We start from the raw sequence: 14,571 nt of genomic DNA, 5'->3' as shown, positions 1-14,571 counted from the left end.
GATGTCCACTTGCGACCACAGCCAATAAAAAATAATTTTCATTGTGAGTGTCGCCCATTTGAAGAACGGAAATTCGAGTTAGTCCAATTTAATTGTTTTCCTTACTCTCTTTTAACGAATATTGATTTTTATTGTACTGTAAATATTAGCGGTTTTATTCGTATTTTTAGTGTGTCTTATTCAAGTGTCGGGGAGTTATACACTCCCCTGACTCGTGCTAAAACGAATATATGGTGTGGTCGTCTAAGTACCAAACTTCATTGTATTGTCGGCCTCAACCCACAAGTATCCCTCTTGTTATTCGCTACCGGACGATACAAAGATTCACCAACATAAAAATTGTTCACTCCCCCTCAAGGTCATGTAACAAATACCACCAAATATCGCTCTAGCATATGTGTCTCTACCACATACAATTTAACCCAAATGACCTCCCACCACCCTCTCGCTCTTTCAACTATTAAAGTCGAATGCTGTCAAAGATCAACAACCTCCTTGCCGCTCCTTTACGTACCTCACACATCCCCGTGCCACATCTATCGATCATTAAATCCACTTATTACATACCAATTAGGGGGGTTGAGGGTCGGGATCGGAAGGGGAGGTACATATGGCAGCGCATGCCTCACCTCAGCTCGAAGTCTCACCTCAGGCGGCAGGCACACTTCCAGCGCCCGTTTGGCCCCCTCCCTGCTGAAACTCCCAACACTCGCCCAGCGACCAGCACGACCCGACATGCAGCCAATCTGCCACATCCCTAATTGTGTCCAATAAACACTCATCGGGCGAGCAGCGGTCGGGCTGTCGGGCTGTCGGGCTGTCGGGCTGTCGGGCAGTGTGGGAACGGAAAGCGGAGATCGTAGCCAGGGCATTATGCCATCATCATCTGCATGCATTGATGAAACAATAAGCAGAACAGAGCGGAGATGCCATGGCAGGATAACAATGAGAGAGCGGCCCACGCACAGCCAGAGATGCCCCCAACTCCAGCCTCAGCTGCGACTTCAGACTCCGACTCTCGGATCCGAGATCGCCGAGCGACACAGCAGCCGACAACCGACAACCGACAGGATGAGGCACTGAAGTATGCATTAAGGATAATAACACCGGCCTAAAGAGCAATGCGAACGGAGAGTCAGGGGCAGGGGCAGGGGCAGCAGGAGCAGCAGCAACAACAACAAGAGCAAGCCAAAAACAGCGACAGCTGCAAAAATGTGCCCTGATCCTTAAAAAAAAAAAAAAAACGAGAGAAGCGAAGCATGTGGCCAAAAGGGAAAACAAACGAGAAAAAATTGTGTGAGAAACTTACTTTCAGCTCGGTTCCCACGCCACGAGCCACAAGGATTGTGTGTGCGATTGTCCTCGGAGCATGTTGCAGCTGTTCCAACTCCGCCACCGCCACCGCTGCCGCCTGTGCGCCAGAGCAGTGCAGAGCGGTGCAGGGGCCCGATGATCCTGCGTGTGTGCGAGCGAGACCAGGCGCTCATGCGTGCCGAGGGTGGATTCTCTTCGTGGGCACCGGCACCGGCACCGGCACCAGGGTATAAAAGCGCATCGCTGTCGGGGGAACAACATCATTCACGATTCAGCCATCTACAAGGCAACATCGCAAGAGAAAACGAGAACCACTTCGTTTACTACACGTTTACGACACTACAAACACTCGTAAAAATGGAATACACCACCAAGACACAGATCTACCAGAAGGTGAAGAAGCCACTGCTGGAACGCCAGCGTCGGGCCCGCATCAACAAGTGCCTGGACACCCTGAAAACACTTGTCGCCGAGCTGCGCGGCGACGACGGCATCCTGCGCATGGACAAGGCGGAAATGCTCGAATCAGCTGTGATCTTCATGCGCCAGCAGAAGTCAAACAAAACATCCGCCTCTACAGCAACGCCCGCCCAGTCCGCCCTGCCTCTGGATAGCTTCCGTAATGGCTACATGAATGCCGTCAATGAGGTGTCACGTGTCATGGCCTCCACACCTGGCATGAGCGTTGATCTCGGCAAATCGGTGATGACGCATCTGGGACGCATCTACAAGAACCTGCAGCAGTTCCACGAGGCCCAGGCAACAATGGTGGTCGAGAGTGAGAGCGAAATGGACTGCTCCTCATCATCCAGTGCAGCACCCCTCAGCCCCGCCTCATCTGGTTATCACAGCGATTGCGAGAGTCCAGCCCCGTCGCCCATGCCAGAGGAGTCCGAGAAATTGTGGCGCCCCTGGTAAAGTGGCAGGCGAGCCGGATGGAAGGAAGAGACAAAGAGAGAGAGAGAATGGAAACGCATCTGTGATAACCGAACTGTGATGGCAACAAAATAGCAAAACAAACAAATACAAAACAATTAGCAAACAATTGAAACAAATATAAAAATAATTGAAAAAGAAAAACAAATCAAAACATATTATTTTTTTGGGTTTTGGGTTTTGGGTTTTGTGGCATTTAGTACTTTTGAGCTTTTTATTTGACCAATTGGAACATTTCTTCACACCCATAGAAAGAAAATTGGTCAAATCAGAAATCCTATTACCAAATCTTGGTCCCTTTAATGCCCAAAGATGCCTCTATCTCATGATATGTCACATCCCTCACAGCATCCATTATCCGTTTTCGGAAGACCCTCAGGAGATTCGCTCTACAGCGAATGACGAATACTACTGAATACGTTTTACCAGTTTTTCACAAAGGCAATCCATAGTGCTTCATCACCAAAAGTTGTACTTAGTTGATCAAAACATTCATTTGATCATCAGAATTTGAATTACGTTTAAAAAATATTTTGTTGGTATAATTCCCCACAACCTAATTATTATCTTTTGCAAGCCACATTTTCATTTTCATTTTGTCGACAGTGTAATTGTTTGAAAGAGTGAATTTTGAATTTTCCTCTCTCACATATGAAAAGGCAATAAGCAATACAACAATGCAGATCATCCAAATCCAAATCATTCAGATCTCCACATTAATGAATGGGCTTGCATAAATATTATGCTATAAATTATAATTCTATACTTTCCAAAATATTATTTGTTAAATTGTCATTACATCACTTGTGTTTAGGTAAATGTATTATCTTAAGGTTTCACATATGCTTAACATTTTTTTAAAGCATATTAAAAAGAAAACATTCGCCCTCTCATGCAGGACTATGATGTCTTGATAGGACGCTTGTCGTTCTGTTTTGAAGTTTGTGTGAGCTTGTGGCTATAGGCATCGCTGACGACGGGTATCTATAAGTGCCAATACGAACAAACTATAGGTTCATCAATTGATACAAGGATAGCTTTGAAATGCAGGAGCATCTTACCGTCGCAGCTGGATCCTTGATTCCGATGTGGACACCTGTGTTACAGTATATCTGATAGAAAGTAGTTGCACATATCGGCCCATCTAGGGCTGCGGATTAGTGGCTGGGTAGGACTGTGTATAAGTTTCTGGAATGTGTTCGGGACCAACTGGGACAGCATGACCTCCGAGAACACACCTGAGCATGACTGATTTCGGAGATTTAGTCCAGGAGATAAAGTGTTCCACTGATGAAAATAACAAGAAAATAACGTCCGATGAGATAAAAAGATGAGGTTGGTTACTAGCAGGCATTCCAGGTAATTGAGAGTTGATTCATTTTGGGAGGTGTGACGTTTCCTAGGATCGGGCATGCTTCCAGCGCAGTAATTTCAAAATTCCAAAAACGGGTGCAGTACATGATCTGGTGGTTACTTTCTAAGTGGTGGGAAAATTACAGGTTCGTAAGGAGTATTACATATTAAATGATTCCATTACTTCGAGGGCTAATTGAAAAGTATTTTCTTCACAGGCGACTTCTTATGCGGTAATATCTGTATGCGGCTTAGAAATGTTGATTCCGAAGTCTGAAGTAATTTGAGGTAACAGAGGAAATCTTTCAGACTTATGCGAATGTATTGATCGAGTTCCACGTCCTTGTGGTACGGACATATGGGATCTGTTATCCAAATGCGTGGCAGGGGCAAATCGCGATCGGCCCCCGCGTAAACTTCGATTTGGAATAGCATGGTCTTTGTTAGGCAAACACGCACCTCTTGTGCCAGCTCATAGTTAAGCTCTTCCAGATTCTCCCCCCAGTGGAGCACTAGGTAACACGGCAACAGATTGAACCTAATCGCTCTGAGCAAATACTTGATGTGTTTCTTCCGATTCGGGTAGTCATCGTAGAGCCAAATGATGGCTGCATAGAAAACCTGGAACAGCGGTATACAATTAGGAGACCGAATACGAATAGGATTAGTGAAATGGAAATGGAAGTACCTCGATCTCGGATTGCACGGCCAGATGATTGGAGCTTAACAACTCGTACACATGCTTCGCATCGAGTTTCCGGAACACCGAAGAGGCTACTAGAACCAGAAAAGATCGGCAAACACGCGGCAGCAAAAGTTGGGCCAGGCCAGCAACGTTTGTCTCCAGGGCCTCGCGGTAGCAGCAGTAGGCTTCCTTCGCCGAGAAGCTATGCAGATCGTTAAAGGCTTCTAGGATGCCTTTTGAAAGTCGAGAGCTGCCCAGGGTCAGCCCGGCGACCAGCAAGGGGACTATTTCATCGCTTGGGCACAGGGGATCCTTGTTAATCATCCAAGTGTAGGCCAACTCGAACGTGCTGGGTGCCATCGACATTGACAGCCTAACTGAATCGCCTATCATGAGAGTCTTCGCGAAATATTCGCAATAGGCAACCAGCACCGTTTGATTGCAACGAAGAATCGTTTCCCCGATAATTATTTGTACATTATCGCCTAGTAGATTTTTACCAAGTTTTTCTACCAGCAAGCTCTTACATTTCTGGCTGCACGGTACGTCTGAGCCTTCCGGACCATCATTGGTTACCTTTGATTTGCTATCCATAGCTTACGTAAAACTGTTTTTGCATAAATATTATGCTATAAATTATAATTCTATACTTTGTATATTATTTGTGCTGACTGCAAATGTTTAACGCTTTACTTTCTATGTATGTTATAGAAGTTAAAAGACCAGACTACTTTGATTGTCTGAGTAGCACGAATCAGAGTACGTATGTTTGTATGTACATATATGTATTCATATAAAGATGCCATTTTGTGACGCAATTATTGTACATACTGCATTTTTAATTCACTACAGTGATTTTAATTGCCTCATGTGAGGAATTCAAACAACCCGCCCAAATCTCTTTTCTCGATACGTTAAAAATGCGCAACTTTCGAAAAACCGAGTTAAATGCGCTGCAGTATGGGAGATATCGACTATCGATAGTAAATATTTCATACCTGATACCGACGCTGAACTATTAACCCACTGTAGAAATTTATGACACTTGAAGAATTTTAGCGCGGAGCTTTTGTTCATAGGAAAGAGAGAGGAAGGATCTATAAGGAGCAGTATTTTTTCCGCGGCTCAACTTATGTTGTTCTCCTGGGGAGTTACTTTGGCTAAGTTAGTTTTTTTATCGGTTTATTTCGAAAAAAATACGGTATATTTCGGTATATACCATTTCATCAATTTCATCTATTAAATTTAAATTTCAAGGGTGTATTTAATAGCAAATGGTATAGAAACTTCCAAACGCAGGTTTTTTAATTTTCGCTCTCAAATCTTACTCGTATCATTTACTCCAATAGATTGCATTTAAATCCTTATCGCTCATTTACTTTTAAACAATTTCTTTTGTGGCGCGCACTACTCGGTATATTTTGTATTTCGGTGCTGTTTTGACAGTAGAAACTGGTTTTCGCCGCGCTCCCATGTGGTGTTTTTTAGTGCTAAATGGTATTTTTGTCATTTATTAATTTCATTTTCAATTTTATATAAAAATCCAATAAATGCAAGTATTTCGAATAGGCCAATCATGTATAGAATTGATTCATCAATCGTACAAAATTGAGTGGGCATGGCTAAATGTTCTATATAAAGAGTATTATTCAACGGAACAAAGAATATGAGAAAATTTGAATTCGCCGCAGTTCGCCCCAGTTCGCTTTAGCAACAATGAGTCCCATTCCATGCACAAATGTTGCTAATTCCATGCACACATACCCTGGGGGAAATGGATGTTATAGAATTTTGAATACGTTTGTCTTCCAAGGCTCAATAGGTATCAGGATCGACATAAATATATACAAGATACTAATAATACACATGAATAAGTCGAAAACATATCAATTTGATAAAAGGTCTTAATAAATTACGTTTGATCTACATATAAAATTAACAAAATAGGGTGCACAAAGACCTATACACGCATCATGTCTTTAACTACCAGCAACATTGCAACTGATTTTTTGTTGAGCTATTTTGTTTAAACCTTGTTTTAGTCAAAATACAATAAAAGCAACAAATAAAAACTAACCAATCTTGTAGAAAATTGATTCATTAATCGTATAAAATTATATGGGCATGGCTAAATGTTCTATATAGCTAGTAATATTCGATGGAATATCAAAAACGATGAATATGTTATAAGAACTTGAATTCGTTACTTCTCTCGATAACGACAGTGTTGGCGAGAAATAAATTTCATATTATTAATTTAAAAGAACTGGCCAAAATGACAAATAAAATCAAGAGTTGCTAAGATCCGAATATAACAACAATGCGTGGGTTGGTTTTTCCTTGTTTTTTCGTTCAAAAAATCCACACAAAAACTAAGTTTACCTGGCGCTATAAGTCCTACGCTAGTGTCGCGGATAATAAAAATAGGAAATAATATCAGTAAGAAGCAGTGCAGAGGCTTCCAAATTGTTGCTAATATAAATTGCAGAAGCGGCAACTAAAACCAGTGAAATAAAGGTTAAAACTCCATGCAAATTTGTTGCAAAATCATAAAGACGAGAACGCCATTTACAAGCCGCGGCCAGCGAGTGCGCGTGTAGAACTCTGTGCCGGACAGACGGAGAGAGAGTGTGTGTGTGTGTGTGTGTGTGTGTGTGAGAGAGCGAGAGAGCGCCGCCGCCAAAGCTGCACAACACATACACGACTCCTTGGCCTGTCAGACACTTCGCGGTCGGTCGGTCGGCTGAAGCAAGCAAGCAATTTTGTCCGGGGAAAACACACAAAAAAGTGATTGGAGTTGCATTAAACAATTCGGAGAGTACAAGAGTGTTTTCAGTGTCCTCGCTAGCATTAGGCGTCCAGTAAAACTTGCAAGTCCAACGCATAAAATCGGTACTACCATTATCTCGTTTTTTTAATTGCTTTTGTTTATTTTTTGTATAGGACGGTATAATTTTTCTTTTGCCCTGTTCTCGTGTCAGTATATGTGTGTGCGTGTGTGTGTGATTTGGCCACTCGCTGGTTTCTACGTGCCCGTATCTTCTCGCAGGAGGTAGTGTTGCCGCCTGGTCCTCCGTACAATTGGTTTTTGGTATATTTTACCTCGATTGCAGATTGGTCTTCTTGAATGTACCTGCCAATCAATGGCTTAAGCTAATCCACATGTTCCATAACCAAATAAAAGCCAACGCTAACAGTGCAAACTAGCCCATTCTGTGATTTGGCCAGCATGGCAACCCTGTTTAATTGCAGTCTGTCTGTATATGTTCATATATTGTTTGTGCGGAGCTGCTGTTTTAATACAAAAAGTGAAACAATTGCGGTGGATAATAATAAAATTGCCCAACAAAGTGGCCTGGAATATCCCAGCAGATCCCCGCCAAAGTCAAACTGTGATTTTGCGTAACAATTTCGTTTTTGCCCAGGCCACATGCAACTGTGCGCTTGATTTTTCGGCGGTAAACACTCACACTCGTACCCCCGTCATAAAAGTCGTCTCTCGCTGTGCGCTGGTGTGCGTGTGTCTCGCTGGCTCGGCCATTGCTATGCGAGAGTGTGTGCCTGTTTGTGTGTGGTGTGCCTTCTGTGTGTGCGTGCGTGTGTGCGAACGTATCGAAAAAAATGGTGCAAATATAAAAAACCATAACTAAAAAATTGTTGTAAAATTCCATTCCCAGGATACCAAAAAAAATGAAGAATAGCATGGAAACGATGGAGTTGTTCCATTAAGTTCCGGGTGGTACGGAAACGTTTCTGCTGGGAGCCGAACGAAAAATAAAAAAGAAAAAACGGGAGAGAAAAAAAAGATCAAAAATACAAAAAAAAAAAAGAAAAGTAATATAACAACAAGAGCAATAAAAACGCTTGCAAAAGAAATTTGCTACGCTGCCTGCCTGCCTCACGCTCCACGTTCGGGCTCGCCTCGCCGCTAACCGGAAGGACGGAAGGAAACGCTGTGCCGGGGACGAGGGCGAAGACGAAGACGACGAGGACTACTCACTCCTACCTACTCCTCATCCCTTTCTCTCTCATCCGGGAAACAAGAAGAACTATTTGCGCTGGCTCCCATAGCACGTTCAACGCTGTCGCTGTCGAAATCCGGAATTATTCATCTTACCATTATTGGGAGTGTTTTAGCCGGCACACAATCATTGCTGCTCCACAACCATAAATAACAACATGTATCCCCAACCGGTGCGTCACCCCGCGGCCGGGGTAAGTACCACCAATCCACTCCACACAGCCCCGCAGAGCCGAGACCCGAGCCACATTGTTGTCCACACTCTCTCGGGCCTCTCCTCCCCTCCCCCCCACCGATTGCTAATTGTGTTTCTTCCTTTTTCTCACTCCCTCTCGCTCGCCGACTGTTTATCCCCCCGCACTTGGCACACCTCAGGGACCACCACCTCAGGGCCCAATCAAATTTACCATTGCCGATACATTGGAACGCATCAAGGAGGAGTTCAATTTTCTGCAGGCACAATACCACAGGCAAGTAGTAGTATCCTTGGGAGATCTCGTCTTCTTCAATGGAATTAGGATATGCGTGTGCGATCCATGCAAGAGATGGAGCTGGCTTGCGTGTGTCTGGTGTGCCCAGCCAGTACAGCGGGGATGCCATGCCTGCGGAAGAGGACTACCCTTCGACGGCAAGAACCACTCTCTTGGAGCCTCCATTGTACAAATGCTGTGGCACACTTGTATGCTGCCTGCCGACTGTCTCTGTGTTAGTGCGGCTGTGGATGCTGCTGCGTCTGCGTTTTGCAAAAAAAGCAAAGAAAACCGGTTTTGGCGCGCCATATGCGCTGCTGTCATAGGATTAACCTGCGCCGCCGCTGCCACCACCGCCGCCGCTTGCTGCCGCTTCCTTTGGCAGGCAACGGCGGCAGGGCCTAGCAAGCGAGCGGCCGCTTCCGTCGCCTAAACTAATTTACCCGTTGATTATTTTTTCTGCGAATTCCAGCATCAAATTGGAGTGCGAGAAGCTGGCGAACGAGAAGACGGAGATGCAGCGCCATTATGTTATGGTAAGTCCCACTTCTCACACATAAATCGCAGCGTTTAGCTAATAATAACGACTTGTCTTTACCCCCGTTTACCTCTCCTTCAATCATATCATCTGTTAAACAGTATTATGAGATGTCCTATGGCCTTAATGTGGAGATGCACAAACAAACGGAGATCGCCAAGCGCCTCAATACACTGATCAATCAGCTACTTCCATTCCTACAGGCCGATCATCAGCAACAAGTGCTGCAGGCGGTGGAGCGTGCGAAGCAGGTCACCATGCAGGAGCTCAATCTGATCATTGGGGTAAGTATTGGGGTACGAATGGGGTCCGAGCAGCAGCAGCAGCAGCAACAAAGAGAAGGAACATACCATACATACATATGTACTTAGCTGGGGATCTCAAGCTAATCCCAAGGGAGATTTATGGCCTGTAGCTGGGGATATTTGAATCTTCTTTGGCGCTCTCCATTTGATTTTGTTTTTCTTCCATCCTTAATTTTGTTTAACGTATGATTTCGCGCTGACCCAACAACAATCCAATCCAATCCCCACAAAAACAAAAACAAAACAAAAAAACCGCCGCGTTGCATAGCATCAGCAGCAACATGGAATACAACAACTTTTAGTAAGTTTTCTTTTGCTGCCAAGAGTTTCGTTTTACTTTCTGTTTGTTTGTTTGTTTGTCTGCCGCCCGCATTCGACTCTCTGCCACTTGCCACTGCCACTGCCACACACATAGCTAAAAGAAAACCAACCCCCCGCCACTGCCGCCACCGTTCTGTGACTTTTATTCATATTTTATTTGTTTTTTTTTTCTTCTCTACTTTAAATAATGCTTACAAAAATGCCTTCAAATTGTTGTTGTTGTTGTTGTTGCTGTTCTTATTGATGTTGTTGTTCACACAGAAACTCACACACACACACAAATGCTTTACTGTTGCACGACACAAACCTCTAGCTCTATCCAAATTCTAATTAAAACTCTGCCTTAATCCCAATCTGCAGCAGCAAATACACGCACAGCAGGTGCCAGGCGGACCGCCACAGCCGATGGGTGCATTGAATCCGTTTGGTGCCTTGGGTGCCACCATGGGACTGCCGCACGGGCCACAGGGTTTGCCCAAGGCGCCGCCAGACCATCATAGGCCGGACATAAAGCCCACAGGGCTGGAGGGACCAGCAGGCGCCGAAGAGCGTTTGGTAAGTAAATAAATATCGACCGCAAAGGCAAACATATCAAGTTCTTTCGAATTTTTTGATTGCAGCGCAATTCAGTTTCGCCAGCGGATCGTGAGAAGTATCGTACACGCTCGCCGCTGGACATTGAGAATGACTCGAAGCGTCGGAAAGATGAGAAACAACTGCAAGTGAGTATCAGCTTCAATCTTTTCCATCTACAAAAGAACCATCATTCATCGTATCCGTGTTGCCATCCATAAACCATAAACCAGCACAAAGCTGCTGCTGATGCTGCTGCTGTCTCTCAACTCACCAAAAAAAAAAAACAAAAAACAAAAAACCTGTAGTCTATCCTATCATTTGTAGTTGCTGTTGTTGTTGTTGTTGTAGTCATTGCTAACACCTATAAAAATATTGCTAATTTATAAGAGACGCGCAGCCAGAAAAAAGAAAAACAATAACTTCTAAAACAAAAAAAAGGAACGAGAGAATAATGTTTTTTGCTTAATTATTATATGTACATATACTTGATTGCTGCTGTTATTGTTGTTCTTTTTGTGGTGCTGGAATTGTTGTTATTTTGTACGACTTTTATTTTATATTGTTTTTGTGTTTTTTTCAAAATTATTTACAGGACGATGAAGGCGAGAAAAGCGATCAAGATTTAGTCGTAGATGTTGCAAATGAAATGGTGAGTTGAGTGTCGGCCCCAGAGATTCAATGCAACCACAATCCCCCCCTCCCCAGAAACACCCAAAAAGAAAACACGCCCCCTTCGCTCATGAAATATTTTCCATGATTAATGCTCTACTTTTTTTGCGTATGCCTTCCAGGAATCCCACTCTCCACGTCCCAATGGCGAGCATGTGGAGGTACGCGATCGTGAAAGCCTGAACGGCGAACGTCTGGAGAAGCCCAGCAGTAGTGGCATCAAACAGGAACGTCCGCCCTCGCGCTCTGGCTCCAGCTCGTCACGTTCCACACCCAGCCTCAAGACAAAAGATGTGAGATCTGAGATATCTAATGATCTAGCCCGGAAACTATAACAAAATGTATCATTTATGTGTATTTAGATGGAAAAGCCGGGCACACCGGGCGCCAAGGCACGAACACCGACACCAAACGCTGCCGCACCAGCGCCGGGTGGCGTTAATCCTAAACAAATGATGCCGCAGGGACCACCGCCAGCCGGATATCCGGGGGCACCGTATCAGAGACCACAAGATCCCTACCAGCGTCCACCATCGGATCCAGCCTATGGACGACAGCCACCAATGCCGTACGATCCGCATTCGCATGTGCGAACAAATGGCATTCCACATCCCTCAGCCCTGACGGGTGGAAAGCCGTAAGTTGCCCTACCCCCAAAAAATAGTGGGGGAGTTTGCAGGAAACTAGCTGATAACTGACTGATTCAAAGACGGACTTGGTTAGAGGAGGGGTACATCGGTAGAATGGAACCTTGTAATGCGGTTAGGAATTTAAACTAGTGATTGGCACAGCCTTGTTTTCTACACACACAACGGAAAAAAGTTATTGCATTGGTGACTACCAATCTGTAGAATATAAGCTTGCAGACGAAGATTCTTTGTAACTAAATTCTCATAGAGATAAGGTCCCATAGGACCTGATGCTTAGCATTGTTTCAATAAGAAGGCTCTAGGTCTATATCGAAATGGATAAAGGTGTATAACTCGGAGAAAGAATGAGCCCATAGTAGATCTGAATACAACTATTATTCGATTACGGATACGATACCGAAACTGATTGTTGTATATCTCGGTCATAATTTAATTGAAGTTATTGGTTAAATCTTCCTAGAAAAAACACATGTAGTGATTGCTATAACATTCAAAAGAATGAACAACAGGTTTATTAGATATTTTTGCACCTCAAAAGCAAGCAGCACTTGCAAAACATGCTGTGAGCCCAGGGCCACATGCACTGGTAGAGGCCGCCAACAGGTCGCCCAGGAAGCTACTTGCCTTTGCCAAAAAACCGATTCTTAAGAGCTTTGAAACCTCATAAACATACTCTCGAAGGTCTTAAACATCCAACCGGATAACTGGACCCTAGAGGACCCTTCGGGTCAACGTAACCTAACCCATTTCCATGTTCCTCTGTCTATCTGTTTCCAAGATAATGTTCATCAATAGCTCTGCATTATTGCATATTATTCAAAGGCTACGATATAGAATGTTGGTGCCATTGGTTCGACAAGAAAATATATCCCAAACCACTTTCCTGGGTTTCCGTAACTTTCTGTTGTTTTCGGATATATTTGGGGGCTGTCTGTACAGTATTTAAATTGAAATTTAAACGTTTAAGTATCTTGTAATTTATGCCAATTATTGACCTGATTTTATCTCTTCCTTTTTTTGTGACAGTGCATACTCTTTCCATATGAACGGTGAGGGTAGCCTACAGCCGGTGCCATTCCCGCCGGATGCGCTGGTAGGCGTTGGTATACCTCGGCACGCCCGTCAGATCAATACGTTATCGCACGGCGAAGTCGTCTGCGCCGTGACAATTTCAAATCCTACAAAATACGTTTACACGGGCGGGAAGGGGTGCGTCAAGGTCTGGGACATCTCACAGCCGGGCAACAAGAACCCCGTCAGTCAGTTGGATTGCCTGCAGCGAGACAATTATATACGCTCGGTGAAGCTACTGCCCGATGGCCGGACGCTGATTGTGGGCGGCGAGGCATCGAATCTGTCGATATGGGACCTGGCCAGCCCAACGCCCAGGATCAAGGCCGAACTAACCTCAGCGGCGCCCGCCTGCTATGCGCTGGCCATCAGCCCCGACTCGAAGGTGTGCTTCTCGTGCTGCAGCGACGGCAACATTGCCGTGTGGGATCTGCACAACGAGATACTGGTGCGCCAGTTCCAGGGACACACCGATGGTGCCTCGTGCATTGACATCAGTCCGGATGGCTCGCGATTATGGACGGGCGGTCTCGACAACACGGTGCGCTCGTGGGACCTGCGCGAGGGCCGCCAACTGCAGCAGCACGATTTCAGTTCTCAAATATTCTCGCTTGGCTACTGTCCCACAGGTGGGTTGGGATTTATCTCTAAGATATACTTGGCTTAAACTCTTGTTCCGTTTGGTCTACAGGTGACTGGCTGGCTGTGGGCATGGAGAACTCACACGTGGAAGTATTGCATGCATCGAAACCGGACAAGTATCAACTGCATCTGCACGAGAGCTGTGTTCTGTCACTGCGATTTGCCGCCTGCGGCAAATGGTTCGTTTCAACCGGCAAAGACAACCTGCTTAACGCATGGCGAACACCATACGGTGCCAGCATATTCCAGGTGAGTAGAAAATGGTGGGGGATTTGTATAATATATTTTTGCTAATTTATTTGATTTGATTTATTACAGTCGAAGGAAACATCATCCGTACTTAGCTGCGACATATCAACTGACGACAAATATATTGTGACGGGCTCGGGCGATAAGAAGGCTACTGTCTACGAAGTTATTTATTAGAAGATCCGAACCTACTCCACCACCACACAACACCACACCACACCACACCAATCAGTTTTTTCATTTTGTAATAAGCGCGTATAGTTTTTATTACATTACAAAAAAAAAACACACACACACACAACACACAGACACAAAATGTTCGAACTCATGCAAATAGAAAAAGAAAACGTAAAACAAAATGCATCAGCATCAAGCATCCGCAGCAGAAAACACAACAACATCCAAAACAACAAAAGAAGAATAAAGGCAGCACGAGAAATGAAGCAGCAGAAATGAGAAAAAGAGAATTCTATAATATATATACAAAACAAAACAAAACAAAAACAAAAACGAACGGAAAAAAATAAAAATTTAAGCGTACTTGTAGCTACTAAGCCTAAGCCTAAGTCCAATAAAAACCAACAACACACACAAATTGCAAGTAAAACAAAGAAGAAAACAAGAGCAAATAAATTGATGAGCGAGCAACAGAAACGAGTATATATGAAAAGAAAGTAATAATAAATTAGAAAACAGAAAAACAGTCGGCGTTACCTAACCCCCACGTTCCATCTAGACAGGAGAACCGAACCACTTAATGAATGGTGTGCC

At 44.3% G+C, this 14,571-nt stretch overlaps 3 protein-coding genes across 8 annotated transcripts; 2 read left to right on the top strand and 1 right to left on the bottom strand.

Annotated features, from left to right (window-relative positions):
* Window positions 1-1,555: 1,555 nt before the first annotated feature.
* E(spl)m8-HLH (Enhancer of split m8, helix-loop-helix) lies at window positions 1,556-2,394 on the top strand. Its single transcript, XM_001359134.5, has one exon. The coding sequence runs from the start codon at window positions 1,672-1,674 to the stop codon at window positions 2,230-2,232; it is 561 nt and encodes a 186-aa protein (XP_001359171.2). The 5' UTR covers window positions 1,556-1,671; the 3' UTR covers window positions 2,233-2,394.
* Window positions 2,395-2,988: 594 nt separating this feature from the next.
* LOC6897508 (actin-binding protein IPP-like) lies at window positions 2,989-4,996 on the bottom strand. Of its 2 annotated transcripts, none has more exons than XM_015182192.2 (4): window positions 4,292-4,996; window positions 3,788-4,224; window positions 3,312-3,727; window positions 2,989-3,257 (listed from the first exon to the last, which is right to left on the bottom strand). In XM_015182192.2, the coding sequence occupies exons 1-2, from the start codon at window positions 4,880-4,882 to the stop codon at window positions 3,796-3,798; spliced, it is 1,020 nt and encodes a 339-aa protein (XP_015037678.2). In that variant the 5' UTR covers window positions 4,883-4,996; the 3' UTR covers window positions 2,989-3,257; window positions 3,312-3,727; window positions 3,788-3,795. The 2 variants fall into 2 exon arrangements, with proteins under 2 accessions (XP_015037678.2, XP_002137657.2); XM_002137621.3 differs by having other exon boundaries at window positions 2,989-3,234.
* Window positions 4,997-6,473: 1,477 nt separating this feature from the next.
* Window positions 6,474-14,395, top strand: gro (TLE family member transcriptional corepressor groucho). 5 transcript variants are annotated; one of them, XM_015182188.2, is made up of 14 exons: window positions 6,474-6,616; window positions 7,966-8,503; window positions 8,685-8,779; window positions 9,252-9,315; window positions 9,419-9,601; window positions 9,891-9,923; window positions 10,304-10,498; window positions 10,564-10,665; window positions 11,112-11,168; window positions 11,311-11,481; window positions 11,551-11,825; window positions 12,865-13,538; window positions 13,601-13,800; window positions 13,870-14,395. In XM_015182188.2, exons 2-14 carry the CDS (start codon window positions 8,468-8,470, stop codon window positions 13,975-13,977), a joined length of 2,193 nt encoding a protein of 730 aa, XP_015037674.1. In that variant the 5' UTR covers window positions 6,474-6,616; window positions 7,966-8,467; the 3' UTR covers window positions 13,978-14,395. The 5 variants fall into 5 exon arrangements, with proteins under 5 accessions (XP_015037674.1, XP_015037676.1, XP_015037677.1 ...); XM_015182190.2 differs by lacking the exon at window positions 6,474-6,616 and adding an exon at window positions 6,692-6,805; XM_015182191.2 differs by lacking the exon at window positions 6,474-6,616 and adding an exon at window positions 6,852-7,180.
* The last annotated feature ends 176 nt before the right edge of the window (window positions 14,396-14,571 follow it).

This window comes from Drosophila pseudoobscura, chromosome 2 (assembly GCF_009870125.1).
Source record: "Drosophila pseudoobscura strain MV-25-SWS-2005 chromosome 2, UCI_Dpse_MV25, whole genome shotgun sequence".
NCBI classification, from domain to species: Eukaryota; Metazoa; Arthropoda; class Insecta; order Diptera; family Drosophilidae; genus Drosophila; species Drosophila pseudoobscura.
Note: the sequence above shows the minus strand (reverse complement) of the source record. Positions and strands in the feature narration are given on the sequence as shown.

Excerpts from the sequence above, each read along its gene's own strand:
- gro (XM_015182188.2), top strand. The coding sequence starts at position 8,468 with ATGTATCCCCAACCGGTGCGTCACCCCGCGGCCGGG. Across the intron at positions 8,780-9,251 it reads CTGCAGGCACAATACCACAG|CATCAAATTGGAGTGCGAGA; the intron begins GCAAGTAGTAGT and ends TGCGAATTCCAG. Across the intron at positions 13,801-13,869 it reads ACGGTGCCAGCATATTCCAG|TCGAAGGAAACATCATCCGT; the intron begins GTGAGTAGAAAA and ends GATTTATTACAG.
- LOC6897508 (XM_015182192.2), bottom strand. The coding sequence starts at position 4,882 with ATGGATAGCAAATCAAAGGTAACCAATGATGGTCCGGAAGGCTCAGAC. Across the intron at positions 4,225-4,291 it reads CCGTGCAATCCGAGATCGAG|GTTTTCTATGCAGCCATCAT; the intron begins GTACTTCCATTT and ends CCGCTGTTCCAG.